The sequence below is a fragment of the Schistocerca serialis genome, chromosome 2, assembly GCF_023864345.2.
Source record: "Schistocerca serialis cubense isolate TAMUIC-IGC-003099 chromosome 2, iqSchSeri2.2, whole genome shotgun sequence".
Taxonomy (NCBI): domain Eukaryota; kingdom Metazoa; phylum Arthropoda; class Insecta; order Orthoptera; family Acrididae; genus Schistocerca; species Schistocerca serialis.
The window spans coordinates 1,121,879,192-1,121,896,597 of NC_064639.1; the positions used below are offsets into that span (position 1 = coordinate 1,121,879,192).

General features: G+C 44.2%; 1 protein-coding gene across 1 annotated transcript in view; it reads left to right on the plus strand.

Annotated features, from left to right (window-relative positions):
* Window positions 1-5,332: 5,332 nt before the first annotated feature.
* The window catches only part of LOC126456656 (reversion-inducing cysteine-rich protein with Kazal motifs-like), a 99,504-nt gene continuing 87,430 nt past the window's right edge, over window positions 5,333-17,406 (plus strand). Inside the window, exon 1 of the mRNA XM_050092400.1 lies at window positions 5,333-5,397. Within this exon, the coding sequence (XP_049948357.1) occupies window positions 5,333-5,397 (65 nt within the window). The remainder of the gene's footprint in view (window positions 5,398-17,406) is intronic.

Genomic DNA, 17,406 nt, shown 5'->3' on the forward strand with positions numbered 1-17,406 from the left:
ATTTTTGAGTTCTTGTGGTAGTTTATCGAAAATGGATGCAGCAGAATAGTGCACTCCTTTCTGCACAAGAGCAAGGAAGTGCATTCCACATCCAGATTTGATTTCTGCCTAGTATTAACTGAGTGAAAGCTGCTAACTCTTGGGAATAGGCTGATATTGCTAACAACAAACGACATTAAAGAAAATATATACTGTGAGGGCAATGTCAGAATTCCCAGACTATTGAATGGGGGTCGACAGGAGGTTCTCGAACTTACACTACACATAGCTCGAACAGCCTGTTTTTGAGCCAAAAATACCCTTTTTGAATCAGAAGAATTACCCCAAAAAATAATACCATATGGCATAAGCGTATGAAAATATGCGAAGTAGACTACTTTTCGTGTTGAACTGTCACTTATTTCAGATACTGAAGCATTTATGAATGTATGCTTTCCCGGCGAATACAGCTGGCGAAGAGTTCTCGGGCATCCGCTAAGTCTCGGCACTTCGCCAGAAGATGACGAGTATGTCACTCGTCGAAACGTCGCAGTTTGAAGACACCGCCACCCGGCTGGATGCCCGAGAACTCTTTGCCAAAGCAGCATTTAGTTTCTGAACAAGATCCTGAACATGGGCTTTCCACAACAGCTTACTATCTATCCGAACGGCTAGGAACTTGAACTGTTCCGTCTCACTTATAATATGCCCATTATGTCTGATCAAAATATCGGTTCTTGTTGAATTGTGAGTTAGAAACTGTAAAAACTGATTCTTACTGAGATTTGGGTGTTCATTCTTTCCTCGCACTATACGAGACTGGAATAATAGAGAATTGTGAAGATGGTTCGATGAACCCTCTGCCAGGCACTTGAATGTGATTTGCATAGTATTCACTTAGACGTACAGGGTGTTTCAAAAATGACCGGTATATTTGAAACGGCAATGAAAACTAAACGAGCAGCTATAGAAATACACCGTTTGTTGCAATATGCTTGGGACAACAGTACATTTTCAGGCAGACAAACTTTCGAAATTACAGTAGTTAAAATTTTCAACAACAGATGGCGCTGCGGTCTGGGAAACTCTATAGTACGATATTTTCCACATATCCACCATGCTTAGCAATAATATGGCGTAGTCTGTGAATGAAATTACCCGAAACCTTTGACAACGTGTCTGGCGGAATGGCTTCACATGCAGATGAGATGTACTGCTTCAGCTGTTCAATTGTTTCTGGATTCTGGCGGTACACCTGGTCTTTCAAGTGTCCCCACAGAAAGAAGTCACAGGGGTTCATGTCTGGCGAATAGGGAGGCCAATCCACGCCGCCTCCTGTATGTTTCGGATAGCCAAAAGCAATCACACGATCATCGAAATATTCATTCAGGAAATTAAAGACGTCGGCCGTGCGATGTGGCCGGGCACCATCTTGCATAAACCACGAGGTGTTCGCAGTGTCGTCTAAGGCAGTTTGTACCGCCACAAATTCACGAAGAATGTCCAGATAGCGTGATGCAGTAATCGTTTCGGATCTGAAAAATGGGCCAATGATTCCTTTGGAAGAAATGGCGGCCCAGACCAGTACTTTTTGAGGATGCAGGGACGATGGGAATGCAACATGGGGCTTTTCGGTTCCCCATATGCGCCAGTTCTGTTTATTGACGAAGCCGTCCAGGTAAAAATAAGCTTCGTCAGTAAACCAAATGCTGCCCACATGCATATCGCCGTCATCAATCCTGTGCACTATATCGTTAGCGAATATCTCTCGTGCAGCAATGGTACCGGCGCTGAGGGGTTGCCGCGTTTGAATTTTGTACGGATAGAGGTGTAAACTCTGGCGCATGAGACGATACGTGGACGTTGGCGTCATTTGGACCGCAGCTGCAACACGGCGAACGGAAACCCGAGGCCGCTGTCGGATCATCTGCTGCACTAGCTGCGCGTTGCCCTCTGTGGCTGCCGTACGCGGTCGCCCTACCTTTCCAGCACGTTCATCCGTCACGTTCCCAGTCCGTTGAAATTTTTCAAACAGATCCTTTATTGTATCGCTTTTCGGTCCTTTGGTTACATTAAACCTCCGTTGAAAACTTCGTCTTGTTGCAACAACACTGTGTCCTAGGCGGTGGAATTCCAACACCAGAAAAATCCTCTGTTCTAAGGAATAAACCATGCTGTCTACAGCACACGTGCACGTTGTGAACAGCACGCGCTTACAGCAGAAAGACGACGTACAGAATGGCGCACCCACAGACTGCGTTGTCTTCTATATCTTTCACATCACTTGCAGCGCCATCTGTTGTTGAAAATTGTAACTACTGTAATTTCGAAAGTTTGTCCGCCTGAAAATGTACTGTTGTCCCAAGCATATTGCAACAAACGGTGTATTTATATCGCTGCTCGTTTAGTTTTTATTGCCGTTTCAAATATACCGGTCATTTTTGAAACCCCCTGTAGCTGGCACACAGTAGCGCCCGCCTGTGAGAGCGCGCCCTCTGCCCGCTGCCCGCAGTGGAGGAGCCGTGCGAGCTGGGCTGCGGCGGGCTGTCGTTCTGCGCGCCGGTGTCTCGGCCGCTGCAGCTGTTCCGCAGCTGCGACGCGCGCGCCGACGCGGCGGCCCGCGCCGCGGTCTCGCTGTGGTCCCGGCGCGGCGCCGCGCCGCTGCCGCTGCCCCTGCCTCTGCCGCTGCCGCTGCTGGACGTCCGCGCCTGCCGGCCGCACCTGTGGCGCGCCGTCGCCTGCGCGCTGCACCTCGCGCCCTGCCACGCCAACACGCGCTCCCTCACCATCTGCAGGTCAGCAGCGCCGCGCCAGCGCCCACTCGCCTCACTTCGTACTGTGTTCCAAATGATTGGAAAAGAGCACAGATAGTCCCAGTCTTCAAGAAGGGTCATCGAGCAGATGCGCAAAACTATAGACCTATATCTCTGACGTCGATCTGTTGTAGAATTTTACAACATGTTTTTTGCTCGAGTATCATGTCGTTTTTGGACACCCAGAATCTACTATGTAGGAATCAACATGGATTCCGGAAACAGCGATCGTGTGAGACCCAACTCGCTTTATTTGTTCATGAGACCCAGAAAATATTAGATACAGGCTCCCAGGTAGATGCTATTTTTCTTGACTTCCGGAAGGCGTTCGATACAGTTCCGCACTGTCGCCTGATAAACAAAGTAAGAGCCTACGGAACATCAGACCAGCTGTGTGGCTGGATTGAAGAGTTTTTAGCAAACAGAACACAGCATGTTGTTATCAATGGAGAGACGTCTACAGACGTTAAAGTAACCTCTGGCGTGCCGCAGGTGAGTGTTATGGGACCATTGCTTTTCACAATATATATAAATGACCTAGTAGATAGTGTCGGAAGTTCCATGCGGCTTTTCGCGGATGATGCTGTAGTATACAGAGAAGTTGCAGCATTAGAAAATTGTAGCGAAATGCAGGAAGATCTGCAGCGGATAGGCACTTGGTGCAGGGAGTGGCAACTGACCCTTAACATAGACAAATGTAATGTATTGCGAATACATAGAAAGAAGGATCCTTTATTGTATGATTATATGATAGCGGAACAAACACTGGCAGCAGTTACTTCTGTAAAATATCTGGGAGTATGCGTGCGGAACGATTTGAAGTGGAATGATCATATAAAATTAATTGTTGGTAAGGCGGGTACCAGGTTGAGATTCATTAGGAGAGTGCTTAGAAAATGTAGTCCATCAACAAAGGAGGTGGCTTACAAAACACTCGTTCGACCTATACTTGAGTATTGCTCATCAGTGTGGGATCCATACCAGGTCGGGTTGACAGAGGACGTAGATAAGATCCAAAGAAGAGCGGCGCGTTTCGTCACAGGGTTATTTGGTAACCGTGATAGCGTCACGGAGATGTTTAATAAACTCAAGTGGCAGACTCTGCAAGAGAGGCGCTCTGCATCGCGGTGTAGCTTGCTCGCCAGGTTTCGAGAGGGCTCGTTTCTGGATGAGGTATCGAATATATTGCTTCCCCCTACTTATACTTCCCGAGGAGATCACGAATGTAAAATTAGAGAGATTAGAGTGCGCACGGAGGCTTTCAGACAGTCGTTCTTCCCGCGAACCATACGCGACTGGAACAGGAAAGGGAGGTAATGACAGTGGCACGTAAAGTGCCCTCCGCCACACACCGTTGGGTGGCTTGCGGAGTATAAATGTAGATGTAGATGTAGATGTGTTTCCTCAGACACGACAACCGTATTCCCTACCGTCCCTGTGCCTGCCACTGTCCGATCTGGCTAATAAGTCACGCTGACCAACTGAGTCTGAGTCAACTTAATTAGATCGCTTCAGGTTGTTACTACGCCGTGTGCTGCGTGGCGGTGTTTTTGAGTTTTCCGTGTGCCGGCTGCAAATTAGAAATTCACCTACCTCAGGACAGCGTCTGCTCGATGTCCCTTCACTCGGCAATGTACACTACTCGCCATTGAAATTGCTACACCAAGAAGAAATGCAGATCATAAACCGATATTCATTGGACAAATATGTGAGGCGGAAAGCGAAAAGGGACCTCTTGTCGGAACAGTAAAATTCTCATTACAAGCAAAAACATTCAATAATGTGTAAAATATCGATTTTCTTTTTTTTGTATATTATAATAGTTTACTTCATTCTGTACACGCTTGTATTGATTTGAAACTTGTTTGAATGCAACAAGAGTCAATTATATCATTGAAAGCAATCGATGTCAGTCTTCGAAAAAGGGACCTTATGTTGTTATGGGGAAATAACATTGGTTCGACAAGAGAAGACACTATGTTCATTCAAACTGACAATTGTGTAGGTCAGAACAAGAACAATATCTTATTAGGATATCTTGCTTGGAGAATCAGTAATAAAAAAAATAAGATAATTGTTTTCTGATTCATGCCAGTAGGTCAAACGAATATTACTGGGCATTTGGACTTATAAAGAAAAGATTTAGGGTCACCTGTATCTCTTCCGTACAAGAATTCGCCGACTGCATTGAGAAATCTACACCTACAACACATGTTAACTCAACTGTTGCTGTTGTAAATGAGATAGGTGAAGTTGCTATGAATACATATGACTGGTTCAATTTCTTGAAGCCTAATAATGCTAACAAAGTACCTCACATAACTAAATACGACCACTTTGAGTTCAACGTTAGCTACAAATGTAAAGTACATTGCAAATTGGACATTGATGGAAATGAGTTTGTGTACCGCATCTTCCCCAATGAAAATGGACCCACTGGGTTTCCTGCTGCAGTAATTCCTCCAGGAATGACAAGTCAACGAAAAGAGTACCGTTTTAAAAACATCAGGACCTATTGCAAAGAGAACTAGAAAGACGTTATGTGTCCCGAAGTAGGCTCAGAACGTGAACCAGAAACTCAAGTCAGCGACAGTGAAATCCTGAAGTAGAACCTGACCTAACAAGTATTCCAGAACCAAAGAAGAGGCGAAAACGCTCTTGTTAAAGTGCCTTAAACCCCATTCAGACTTTTTTTACGAACAGAAAATCAAGTCCTTTGGCAATTACAAAATATCAGTAATATATTTTGGATGATTTGTGAATTCCAATTTTTTGTGGTTCTAGTCCCATTAATTGCTCCAGAATTAAAATTTGATCCAAAAGATGCCATAACATAGTGTAAAAATATCAATATTATGCCAAAAAATAAGCACAGCGCTTGCTACATTTTTCTCAACAAGGGCCAATTTATTTCGTTTCAAATGTATTTACACTCTGATGTGATATAGGTCAGAGGGAGTAATCCACTTACTGTGAAGTGTTAATTTAAAAAACCACAAATCACTTCACAAAGGACATTTTAAGTGTAATATATATACAGAATTTGTTTCATAAGTATGTAAAGTTAACCAATGATAATAAAGTGAAACTTTAAAAGCCCATATGTCAAAACACCTCTTTTATGTCATAAATATTCAACCTTCCATAACTTCCTCAAATTTATAGATAGAAATAAAACTTTTTTACAGGTTATTGAGAATTTAATGCTGAATGCAAAAACTACAAAAACAAAAATTCCTAAATTTTCGACAAAAGGTCCCTTTTCGATTTCCGCCTCACATATATTACATTTTCACGCAATTTGGGTTCATAGACCCTGAGAAATCATAGGCTACAATCCGATCTTTATCAAAGTCGGAAACGTGATGGTACGCATTTCTCCTCCTTACACGGGGCATTACAACAACGTTTCACCAGGCAACGCCGGTCAACCGCTGTTTGTGTATGAGAAATGGGTTCGAAATTTTCCTCATGTCAGCACGTTGTAGGTGTCGCCACCGACGCCAATCTTGTGTGAATGCTCTGAACACCTAATCATTTGCATATCACAACATCTTCTTCCTGTCGGTTAAATTTTGCGTCTATAGCTCGTGATTTTCGTGATGTAGCAATTTTAATGGTCAGTAGCGTAGATACTTATAAGATGTAAAAGGAGCGTTGATAAAAAATACCATCTAATATCTACAATTCCTGAAGCCACGCAACTCTAGTAATGAAATTAAGTTCTGTAGAAAAACTGTCAATAAAAATTTTATGTGGCGGTAAGATAATGGATTGTCTTCTGGAAAATAATGTCCGAAATTTCCACCCAAACATGTTAATTTGTTCTTATAACCAAAGAAACGGTACTATTCAGTCCACATTTAAACTGTTGGTTATTTTCGTCAAGTTCACAATTCATACACTCGTTGCACACGCACAGCAGCCAGAAATCTGTCCAAATATGACCCGAGTTAAACAACGTTTCCACAGTCATTAATTCCACCACTAAAATGAGTTATTACATTCGATCCTTCTGGTGGATTTCAAAAAATAAATAGAACGCCATAAATGCTCAGTCGTTGAGTACTGAAACATGCCACGCGGATACTATGAAGACCAAATAATCACACGCGAGTATCATTCCAACAAAACAGTTCTAAAACTTCCAAACTTCACAAGCCTATTATTTCTTCTTTTTACACATTATTCTGACTGGCACTAGTAACTTGACCGTCCGGGTTCAAAGCTAGCGAGCGACTCCTTTCTTGTGGCCTCACTCCCAGTATAACTATCAGGTAACGAGCGGGAACCGTCTCAATTCATATTGGCTAACTTTACTCACTGCCAATCAGAACGTTCGTTCATGATCATACTCGCGCCAAAACTGACCTGCACCAATCCTTACATACAGACGTATTTACGCCATTCTGACATGCAAATATTAAAGTAATGTTTAATAAACGAAAACGAAGAGGTAATAAATCTGGAAATATCCTTTCGACACTGTTAATACTCCAGCTGACTTTCTGGCAGCTCTGTTGCAATAGCAATGACACCTAGACATACGTCATCAGCAAAGTGGGTAAATTCCCTATGAACATTGTCCCACGCCAGGCTTGCTTAAGTCTTGCAGGTTACTTAAGCCGGTATATAGCGCAAAATTAAAATTTGACGACTGTCCCATGTACACACTCTCATTCACTCACATATATTCCCACAACAATATTAGACACCAATAATAATTCTGTCCGATTTTTATATTACGAAAACGAAAAATAATTAAAGTTTTAATACGAAAATCACAATTAGTTAATTCTGCACCCTGCGAGTTCTGTTTACGTTTATAGGTAATGCCAAAGCATAAACTACTGTATTTCCTAACTGAATTTAGTTCCCTAAGTGTCGGTTTTTTACTTTTTTAGCAATTTAGTTTTCTGTAAAACTACGATAGGTATAAAGCTGACAAATGAATAAAATCTTCTCCTGAATGTCAAAATGTACCGATTTTGAAAATGATTGAATAATATTTAATATCATTTATGAAGGTTCTTATAGCTGGTGATTGTACGCGTACAGTAAGAGACAGTGGATAGCTTTCCCACGGCAGGTAGTGACAGATGTCCGTGTGTCTCCCGGTTAGGCCGGCAGATGTCAGCCCCCGAAGTTACATGCATCTATCTATCCTAAAACAAACATTCGCTCGGAACAAACTTGCGACACTACACGTGGTTGTAATAAACGTAACTTGGGAGGCGAATATAAACGCAGATAGGATTTACTTCGAACGACTCGTCTGTTGTATTTAGAAATCGGTCACCTACTGTTGTAAAACAGTTCCTATTTTAAAAACAAGACAAGGGAGAATAGAACTCACACACTGACAGTTCCGAATACTTAATTACACTCGTATATGTAATCTGGGTAACAAAATTAAAGTATCACTTTGTCGAAACCTCGTAGTTGCCTCCCAACACAAAATTCGACTGAAAGATGCCTACGATCTTCGTCTGCACCGGCGCAAAAGCGTCCCACTCTGAGACGTCGTCCTATGGCTCAGCGACGCTTCAGATAGGAAGGTGTCGACACATGCCACAAAAAGCGCACACCTCAGAAATTCATGTGGTGTGTCAGGTTGATTAATGATGTCGCATTAGCACCAAATTTCGCCTCCAAGGCGTGTTATACGGTGCAAAGTCGTCACACCCCTCTTACCCAAGTTTCATCCCTCCTTTCTACGACTCTGCGACGCCTAGCTTTGGAATCACGCCGTTTTCTTATGGACGGCAGAAGGACAGATTTCAGATACACCGCCAGAATCGGTACTAAAAGCCCTCAGGAGGTTACGTAAAGGGCGTTAACGGTACCTCCCCTTCCGCTTTAGCGTTGATTCCCACAAATTTTGCGGTCGAAACTAAAGTCCGCAGTTCAATGAGCAACAGCACGATACCCTTCGCAACGTTCGACGCTGCTGCCACCCTCCGCTGGGTTTAGCACTACACTAAGCACTTCGCCGAGCTGCAGCCCCACTGAACGTGACTTGTCGCCTTTGGAATTTAGTGCGACTGCAGGTTTTGCTGTGTTACACAGAGTGGAACCACTGCGCAGCGTTCAGAACCACTGGACAATATTTGAACTTGACCCGGAGCAACAAACGCTGTACCTGCTTTTCTAGCCGTCTGTGGTATTCTTGAAACGGCAAAGGGGTCCCTCTAAGACCCCCCAGTTTAGCAACACGCACGATGCCACCAATGAATCTTTGTCGAGGAAGTTACCTTTCAGAGATTTGAACACCCCATTAGCCCTGCAGAAGCTCTAGCGCCTGTTAGGCAGGCAACTCCTTCGACACTGTAGAGATGAGAGGAGTCGAGACAGATGGTGCATTGCCCTTCCTCGACGTCCTCGTTCGACGGAAAACCAATGGGCACCGCAGCCACAGTGTCTACAGGAAACCGACACACACAGATCGGTATCTGCACGCTCTCAGCCACAACTATCCGACACAAAAACGTGACGTTCTGAACAGTCTCGTCCATCGTGCTAAAGTCGTCTCAGACGTAGCAAGTCTGCCACTAGAACTGAGCCACCTCCGAAAAGTCTTCCGGGAAAACGGTACAGCCACGGACAGGTGTCACAGGCTATATCTGGTGTGACACTCAAGAAACACACCAGCAGAGAAGAGAACACCATCGAAGAAGAAAGAAAAAAACTTGTGTTTTTGCCTTTCTGTGGTACAGTGGCGGGAAAGAATAGCCGGCTCCTGAAGAGATATAACATTTCGTCGGTGTTCAGGCCCCTAGCAAAAATTCGTCAGCTAATGAGACCTGTGAAGGACGATCTAGGGCTTAGAACGCCTGGAGTGTACAAGGTACCATGTGAATCTGGCTGTTACTACTTCGGCCAAACAGAACGCACGGTGGAGCAACGCCAGACGGAACACGAGAGGTGCTTACGCCTACGCCATCCAGAAAAATCAGCCGTGGACACCGAATTCTGTTGGACGAAACATGCGTCGTTATGAAGACGAAGGGATTTTGGGGTAGCGTCATAAAAGAAGCTACTGAAATAAAAGCCTCTGAAAACACCATCAACAAGGACGGAGGTTTGCAGCTCAGCACAGCCTGGGACCCGGCTATCGCGATGTTAAAACGGGCGGGACAGACGCGGAATGAAAACATTACCATATATGGCGAGGAAGAGAGCACCAGTGGCGTCACAGCCAGCAGTGCGGCTATATAGCGACGCGGCCACGGCGACACAGCAGTCAGTCTCACCACTTGACAATGACTGAGGAGAGCTCGGTCGAAAGCTCATGGGATTTTAACCACCTGGCGCGGGTGGAAGCCCGAGAAAATTTTATTAATCCCTCGACACTCCGTAGGTGGGTTTCCCTGCTATCAGGAGCTAGAGCTGCCATAAGGCTCAGTCAGTGTATCTCTGACAGGTACAGGTTAGCGTTCTCAACAAAAGTTCATTGGTGACATCGAGGGCGTTGTCCAACTGGAGTTTCTTAGAGACACTCTTTGCCGTTTCATTTACACTCACGTCAATTCTGCAACCACCATCCACCCACACCTCCCTCTCTCCTCTACCTGTCGTCGTCACACCACAGGAGGACGCGAAACAGGAGGGGCAGAATAAGCATTAGGTTGTAAGCTTGGGATGACGTTCATATTTCCTCATTGATTTTTAACGGTCCCTAGTGGTTGTACACCGTATACCAGAGCAAAAATTACACTCCAAAATGGTCAGATCACATAAAGTGTGGTTGTAACCCCACGATGTACTTAGCGTTGTGCTAAATCTCTCTCTGGGTGTGGCAGCAGTGTCGAACGTCGTGAAGAACGTCGTTCTGTTGCATCACCGAACTACCGTTTTTTACTGTTAAATTAGTGGGAATCAACGGTCCATGGATGGTATCATTGATGCTCTTTATGCCACCCCCTGGGGGGGGGTCCACATCAATCCTGATCGGCGCTGTGATTCCCTCGGCCGCCCACGAGAAAACCGCGTCACATCCACGCTGGGTGTTGCGATTCTGATCTCGTTTACAGAGGCGTCAAAAGAAGGTATGAAATGTGGGTAAGAGGGGATGTGACGTTCATCCCATACTGTGACGCGTCCACCATGGAAATGGAGAGAACTGTGATGAAATTTGTTGCCAATGTGGCATCTTTAACCCACCTTATACCCCACATTAGCTTCTGAGCTCTGGCTTCTTTTATTCGCAAGCGTCGATACCTTGCTGTTTCAGGCGTCACCAAGCCCGAGGGTGATGTCGCAGTACGCCATGCTTTTGCACCATTACAGACTCTGGGCACCTTTGAGTCAAGGTTCTAACATATGCGTCACAATGAGAGACAACAATGGCTCTGAGCACTATGGGACTTACGATCTGAGGTCATCCGTCACCTAGAACTTAGAACCACTTAAACCTAACTAACCTAAGGACATCACTCACAACCATGCCCGAGGCAGGATTCGAACCTGCGACAATAGCAGTCGCGCGGTTCCAAACTGAAGCGCCTAGAACCGCCCGGCCACTCCGGCCGGCACAATGAGAGACAGCTACAGGGTTTGGCAAGCTATCCATCAATTGTGTTGCACAGTGTAGATGGTTCATCCTTCAAGGCAATCGAGGTTATCGACGAATTTTGCCTGTTTTATATATCGATACTTCCAAGGAATCGGTCGCGGAAATTCCATGACTTTCGGGAATGCTTCAATTGAATATTTTAAGTTCAAATTTTTTGTGTAATTTCGCACTTCCTATTGTAATTTTTCATCTGTTTTATTTATTTGTTAGTTATATTATCAACGACCTTGACGCCGTGCTAACACTGGGCCCAGTCAGATCACCGAAGTTAAGCGCTTCATTTAACAAAGAAAATCGCCATACAGCCGTGCGATTTGGGAACTTATTTTATTTTATTTTGACCATTACGCAATATACAGGTAAAAATAGGGGACACGGCCAAGAACACAGGTGGACTCGGATGCAAATGTGCCAAAACATGCTGGCCATAAGAGAGCCTGGGTTCAACGGGGGATACGTCTGGCCAATCTCTGTCTGTAGTCCTGAACAGGTGGCAATTCGATATGAGCTCCTTATACCGATGGCGATACCAAGTCATTGGTTGAGGCTGTGCCACTGAAAAGTTCGTCCCCGTGGACACCGATCACAAGTGCAAGTTTCAGGAAGTGACAGAGTGTGCTCTTCTAATTGGAGAGTCCATCCACTAATGAAGGGATTTTTACTTGACCCAGAAGTAGATTGTGTGTGGAGCTGGGTAGCTGAGCCACCCATAATGTATAAAAAATCATAATAACAATAAAGATCATCGTACTATGGAATTTAAAGACATAATTGTCTGGAGGCATTAAGATATTTATTTTAGGAATAATTACTAATAGGTGTCAAAACACTAATAGTCTACGAAACACGAAGCTCATTAGCCACCAACTTAAAAACTCGAATTAAATCTCGAATTCCCACCTAGATTCAAGTATTCCCATATAAAAGGGTGTTGTTGTTGTTGTGGACTTCAGTCCTGAGACTGGTTTGATACAACCCTCCATGCTACTCTATCCTGTGCAAGCTTCTTCATCTCCCAGTACTTACTGCAACCTACATCCTTCTGAATCTGCTTAGTGTATTCATCTCTTGGGCTCCCTCTACGATTTTTACCCTCCACGCTGCCCTCCAATACTAAATTGGTGATACCTTGATGCCTCAGAACATGTCCTACCAACCGTTCCCTTCTTCTAGTCAAGTTGTGCCACAAACTTCTCTTCTCCCCAATCCTATTCAGTACTTCCTCATTAGTTATGTGATGTACCCATCTAATCTTAAGCATTCTTCTGTAGCACCACATTTCGAAAGCTTCTATTCTCTTCTTGTCCAAACTATTTATCGTCCATGTTTCACTTCCATACATGGCTACACTCCACACAAATACGTTCAGAAACGACTCCTGACACTTAAATCTATACTCGAAGTTAACAAATTTCTCTTCTTCAGAAATGCTTTCCTTTCCATTGCTAGTCTACATTTTATATCCTCTCTACTTCGACCATCATCAGTTATTTTGCTCCCCAAGTATCAAAACTCCTTTACTACTTTAAGTGTCTCATTTCCTAATCTAATTCCTTCAGCATCACCTGACTTAATTAGACTACATTCCATTATCCTTGTTTTGCTTTTATTGATGTTCATCTTATACCCTCCTTTCAAGACACTGTCCATTCCGTTCAACTGCTCTTCCAAGTCCTTTGCTGTCTCAGACAGAATTACAACGTCATCGGCGAACCTCAAAGTTTTTATTTCTTCTCCATGGATTTTAATAACTACTCCGAATTTTTCTTTTTCGTTTCCTTCACTGCTTGCTCAATATAGAGATTGAATAACATCGGGGATAGGCTACAACCCTGTCTCACTCCCTTCCCAACCACTGCTTCACTTTGATGTCCCTCGACTCTTATAACTGCCATCAGGTTTCTGTACAAATTGTAAAGAGCTTTTCGCTCCCTGTATTTTACCCCTGCCACCTTCAGAATTTGAAAAAGTGTATTCCAGTCAACATTGTCAAAAGCTTTCTCTAAGTCCACAAATGCTAGAAACGTAGGTTTGCCTTTCCTTAATCTAGCTTCTAGGGTCAGTATTGCCTCACGTGTTCCAACATTTCTACAGAATCCAAACTGATCTTCCCCGAGGTCGGCTCCTACTAGTTTTTTCCATTCGTCTGTAAAGAACTGGGGTTAGTATTTTGCAGCCGTGACTTATTAAACTGATAGTTTGGTAATTTTCAATATGTCAACACCTGCTTCTTTTGGGATTGGAATTTTTATATTCTTCTTGAAGTCTGAGGGTATTTCGTCTGTCTCATACATCTTGCTCACCAGATGGTAGAGTTTTGTCAGGACTGGCTCCCCAAGGCTGTCAGTAGTTCTAATGGAATGTTGTCTACCCCCGGGGCCTTGTTTCGACTCAGGTCTTCCAGTGCTCTATCAAACTCTTCACGCAGTATCCTATCTCGCAATTCAACTTCATCTACATCCTCTTCCATTTCCATAATACTGTCCTCAAGTACATCGCCCTTGTATACACCCTCTATATACTCCTTCCACCTTTCTGCTTTCCCTTCTTTGCTTAGAACTGGGTTTCCATCTGAGCTCTTGATATTCATACAAGTGGTTCTCTTTTCTCCAAAGGTCTCTTTAATTTTCCTGTAGGCAGTATCTATCTTACCCCTAGTGAGATAAGCCTCTACATCCTTACATTTGTCCTCTAGCCATCCTTGCTTAGCACTTTTGCACTTCCTGTTGATCTCATTTTTGAGACGTTTGTATTCGTTTTTGCCTGCTTCATTTACTGCATTTTTATATTTTCTCCATTCATCAATTAAAGTCAATATTTCTTCTGTTATCCAAGGATTTCTACTAGCCCTCGTCTTTTTACCTACTTGATCCTCTGCTGCCTTCACTACTTCATCCCTCAAAGCTACCCATTCTTCTTCTACTGTGTTTCTTTCCCCCATCCTTGTCAATTGTTCCGTTATGCTCTCCCTGAAACTCTGTACAACCTCTGGTTTAGTCAGTTTATCCAGCTCCCATCTCCTTAAATTACCACCTTTTCGTAGTTTCTACAGTTTTAAACTACGGTTCATAACCAATAGATTGTGGTCAGAGTCCACATCTGCCCCTGGAAATGTCTTACAACTTAAAACCTGGTTCCTAAATCTACCTGAAACCTGTCATTATGTCCAGCTTCTTCCATGTATACAACCTTCTTTTATGATTCTTGAACCAAGTGTTAGCTATGACTGAGTTGTGCTCTGAGCAAAATTCTACCAGACGGCTTCCTCTTTCATTTCTTAGCCCCAATCCATATTCCCCTACTACGTTTCCTTCTCTCCCTTTTGCTACTGACGAATTCCGGTCACCCACGACTATTAAAATTTCCTCGCCCTTCACTATTTGAATAATTTCTTTTATCTCGTCATACATTTCTTCAATTTCTTCGTCATCTGCAGAGCTAGTCGACATATAAACTAGTACTACTGTGGTAGGCGTGGGCTTCGTATCCATCTTAGCCACAATAATGCGTTCACTATGCTGTTTGTAGTAGCTTACCCGCATTCCTATTTTCCTATTCATTATTAAACCTACTCCTGCATTACCCCTATTTGATTTTGTGTTTATAACCCTGTAGTCACCCGACCAGAAGTCTTGTTCCTCCTGCCACCGAACTGCACTAATTCCCACTATATCTAATTTTAACCTATCCATTTCCCTTTTTAAATTTTCTAACCTACCTGCCCCATTGAGAGATCTGACATTCCACGCTCCAATCCGTAGAACGCCAATTTTCTTTCTCCTGATAATGACATCCTCTTAGGTAGTCCCCACCCGGAGATCCGAATGGGGGACTATTTTACCACAGCAATATTTTACCCAAGTGGACACCATCATCATTTAACCATACAGTAAAGCTGCATGCCCTCGGGAAAAATTACGGCTGTAGTTTTGCCCTTGCTGTCAGCCGTTCGCAGTACCAGCACAGCAAGGCCGTTTTGGTTAGTGTTACAAGGCCAGATCAGTCAATCCTCCAGACTGTTGCCCCTGCAGCTACTGAAAAGGCCGCTGCCCCTCCTCAGGAACCACACGTTTGTCTGGCCTCTCAACAGATACCCCTCCGCTGTGGTTGCACCTACGATACGGCTATCTGTATCGCTGAGGCACGCAAGCCTCCCCACCAACGGCAAGGTCCATGGATCATGAGGGCGTGGGGGATATATAAGGTAGAGACTCCAAATGGAACACTTGCAGCTAACCGCTGATCGTGTGCACACCTGACAGGACATGGCCCATACGCAGATTTCCTGCACTGAATCTAAAGAACTGAGTATTGCAGCTATTATCGCGGAGCCATTGGTATACGTGACAGTTTCTTACGAGAATGTTCATATTATGAGTCCATGTTGGTGGGAGGGAGACAGCAGCTTCAGGGAATTTTTGTCTGCAGCGTCGTGCGTAATGAGGTGAAATTTGCCTTCTTACACAAAGTGGCTTCATTCATTCAATATTTCTTCTGTTATGCAAGGGTTTCCACTAGCGCTCGTCTTTTTATCTACTTGATCCTCAGCTGCCTTCACTACTTCATCCCTCAAAGCTACCCATTCTTCCTCTACTGTATTTCTTTCCCCCATTCTTGTCAATTGTTCCCTTATGCTCTCGCTGAAACTCTGTACAACCTGTAGTTTAGTCAGTTTATCCAGATCCTATCTCTTTAAATTCCCACCTTTTTGCAGTTCCTTCAGTTTTAATCTACAGTTCATAACCAATAGATTGTTGTCAGAGTCCACATCTGTCCCTGGAAATGTCTTACAACTTAAAACCTGATTCCTAGATCTCTGTCTTACTATTATATAATCTACCTGAAACCTGTCAGTATCTCCAGGCTTCTTTCATGTATACAACCTTCTTTTATGATTCTTGAACCAAGTGTTCGCTATGATTTACTCGGTTATTAGTAAAAAATATACGACAATTGTTATAACCGGGACCAAACATATTACGAAAAATACCGTTTATTCGGAACTAAGATAGCGGTATCGGCTTTAACGAGTCGGTTTTTCACATCCCTAGGCCAGCTGGGCTAGTAGTGCTGGAGAGATTTTGACTCCGCGAATCCTGCAGAGTACAAGGGGCTGGAGATCTCTTCTGAACAGCACGTTGCAAGGCATCCCAGATATGCCCAATAATGTTCATGATTGGGGAGTTTGGTGGCTAGCGGAAGTATTTAAACTCAGAAGAGTGATCCTGGAGTCACTCGGTAGCGATTCTGGACGTATGAGGTGTGGCATTGCCCTGCTGGAATTGCCCAAGACGATCGGAATGCACAATGGACATGAATGGACGCAGGCGATCAGACGAGATGCTTACTGTGCGGCTGGTCTCGGCGCAGGTTCGAGTCCTCCCTCGGGCATGGGTGTGTGTTTGTCCTTAGAATAATTTAGGTTAAGTAGTGAGTAAGCTTAGGGACTGATGACCTTAGCAGTTAAGTCCCATAAGATATCAGATTTTGAACAAGATGCTTACGTACTTGTCACCTGTCAGAGTCCTATCTAGTCGTATCAGGGGCCCAAATCACTCCAGCTGTACACGTCCCACTTCATTACAGAGCCTCCACCAGCTTGAACAGTCCCCTGCTGACGTGGGGGGTCCATGGATTCATGAGGCTATCTCCATATCCGTACACGTCCATCCGCTCGATACAATTTGTAGCGAGACTTGTCGGACCAGGCAACATATTTCCAGTCGTCAATGGTCCTATATCGGTGTTGAAGGGTCCAGGCGAGGCTTAAAGCTTTGGTCGTGCAGTCATCGATTATACACGAGAGGCCCTTCGGCTCCGAAAGCCATATCGACGATTTTTCGTTGTATGATTCGCACGCTGATGCTTGTTGATAGCCCAGCGTTCAAAACTGCAACAATTTGCGGAAGGGTAGCACTTCTGACACGTTGAACGATTCTCTTCAGTCGTCGTTGGCCCCGATCTTGCAGGATCATTTTCCGGCCGAACCGATATCAGAGATATGATGTTTTACCGGATTCCTGACATTCACGGTACACT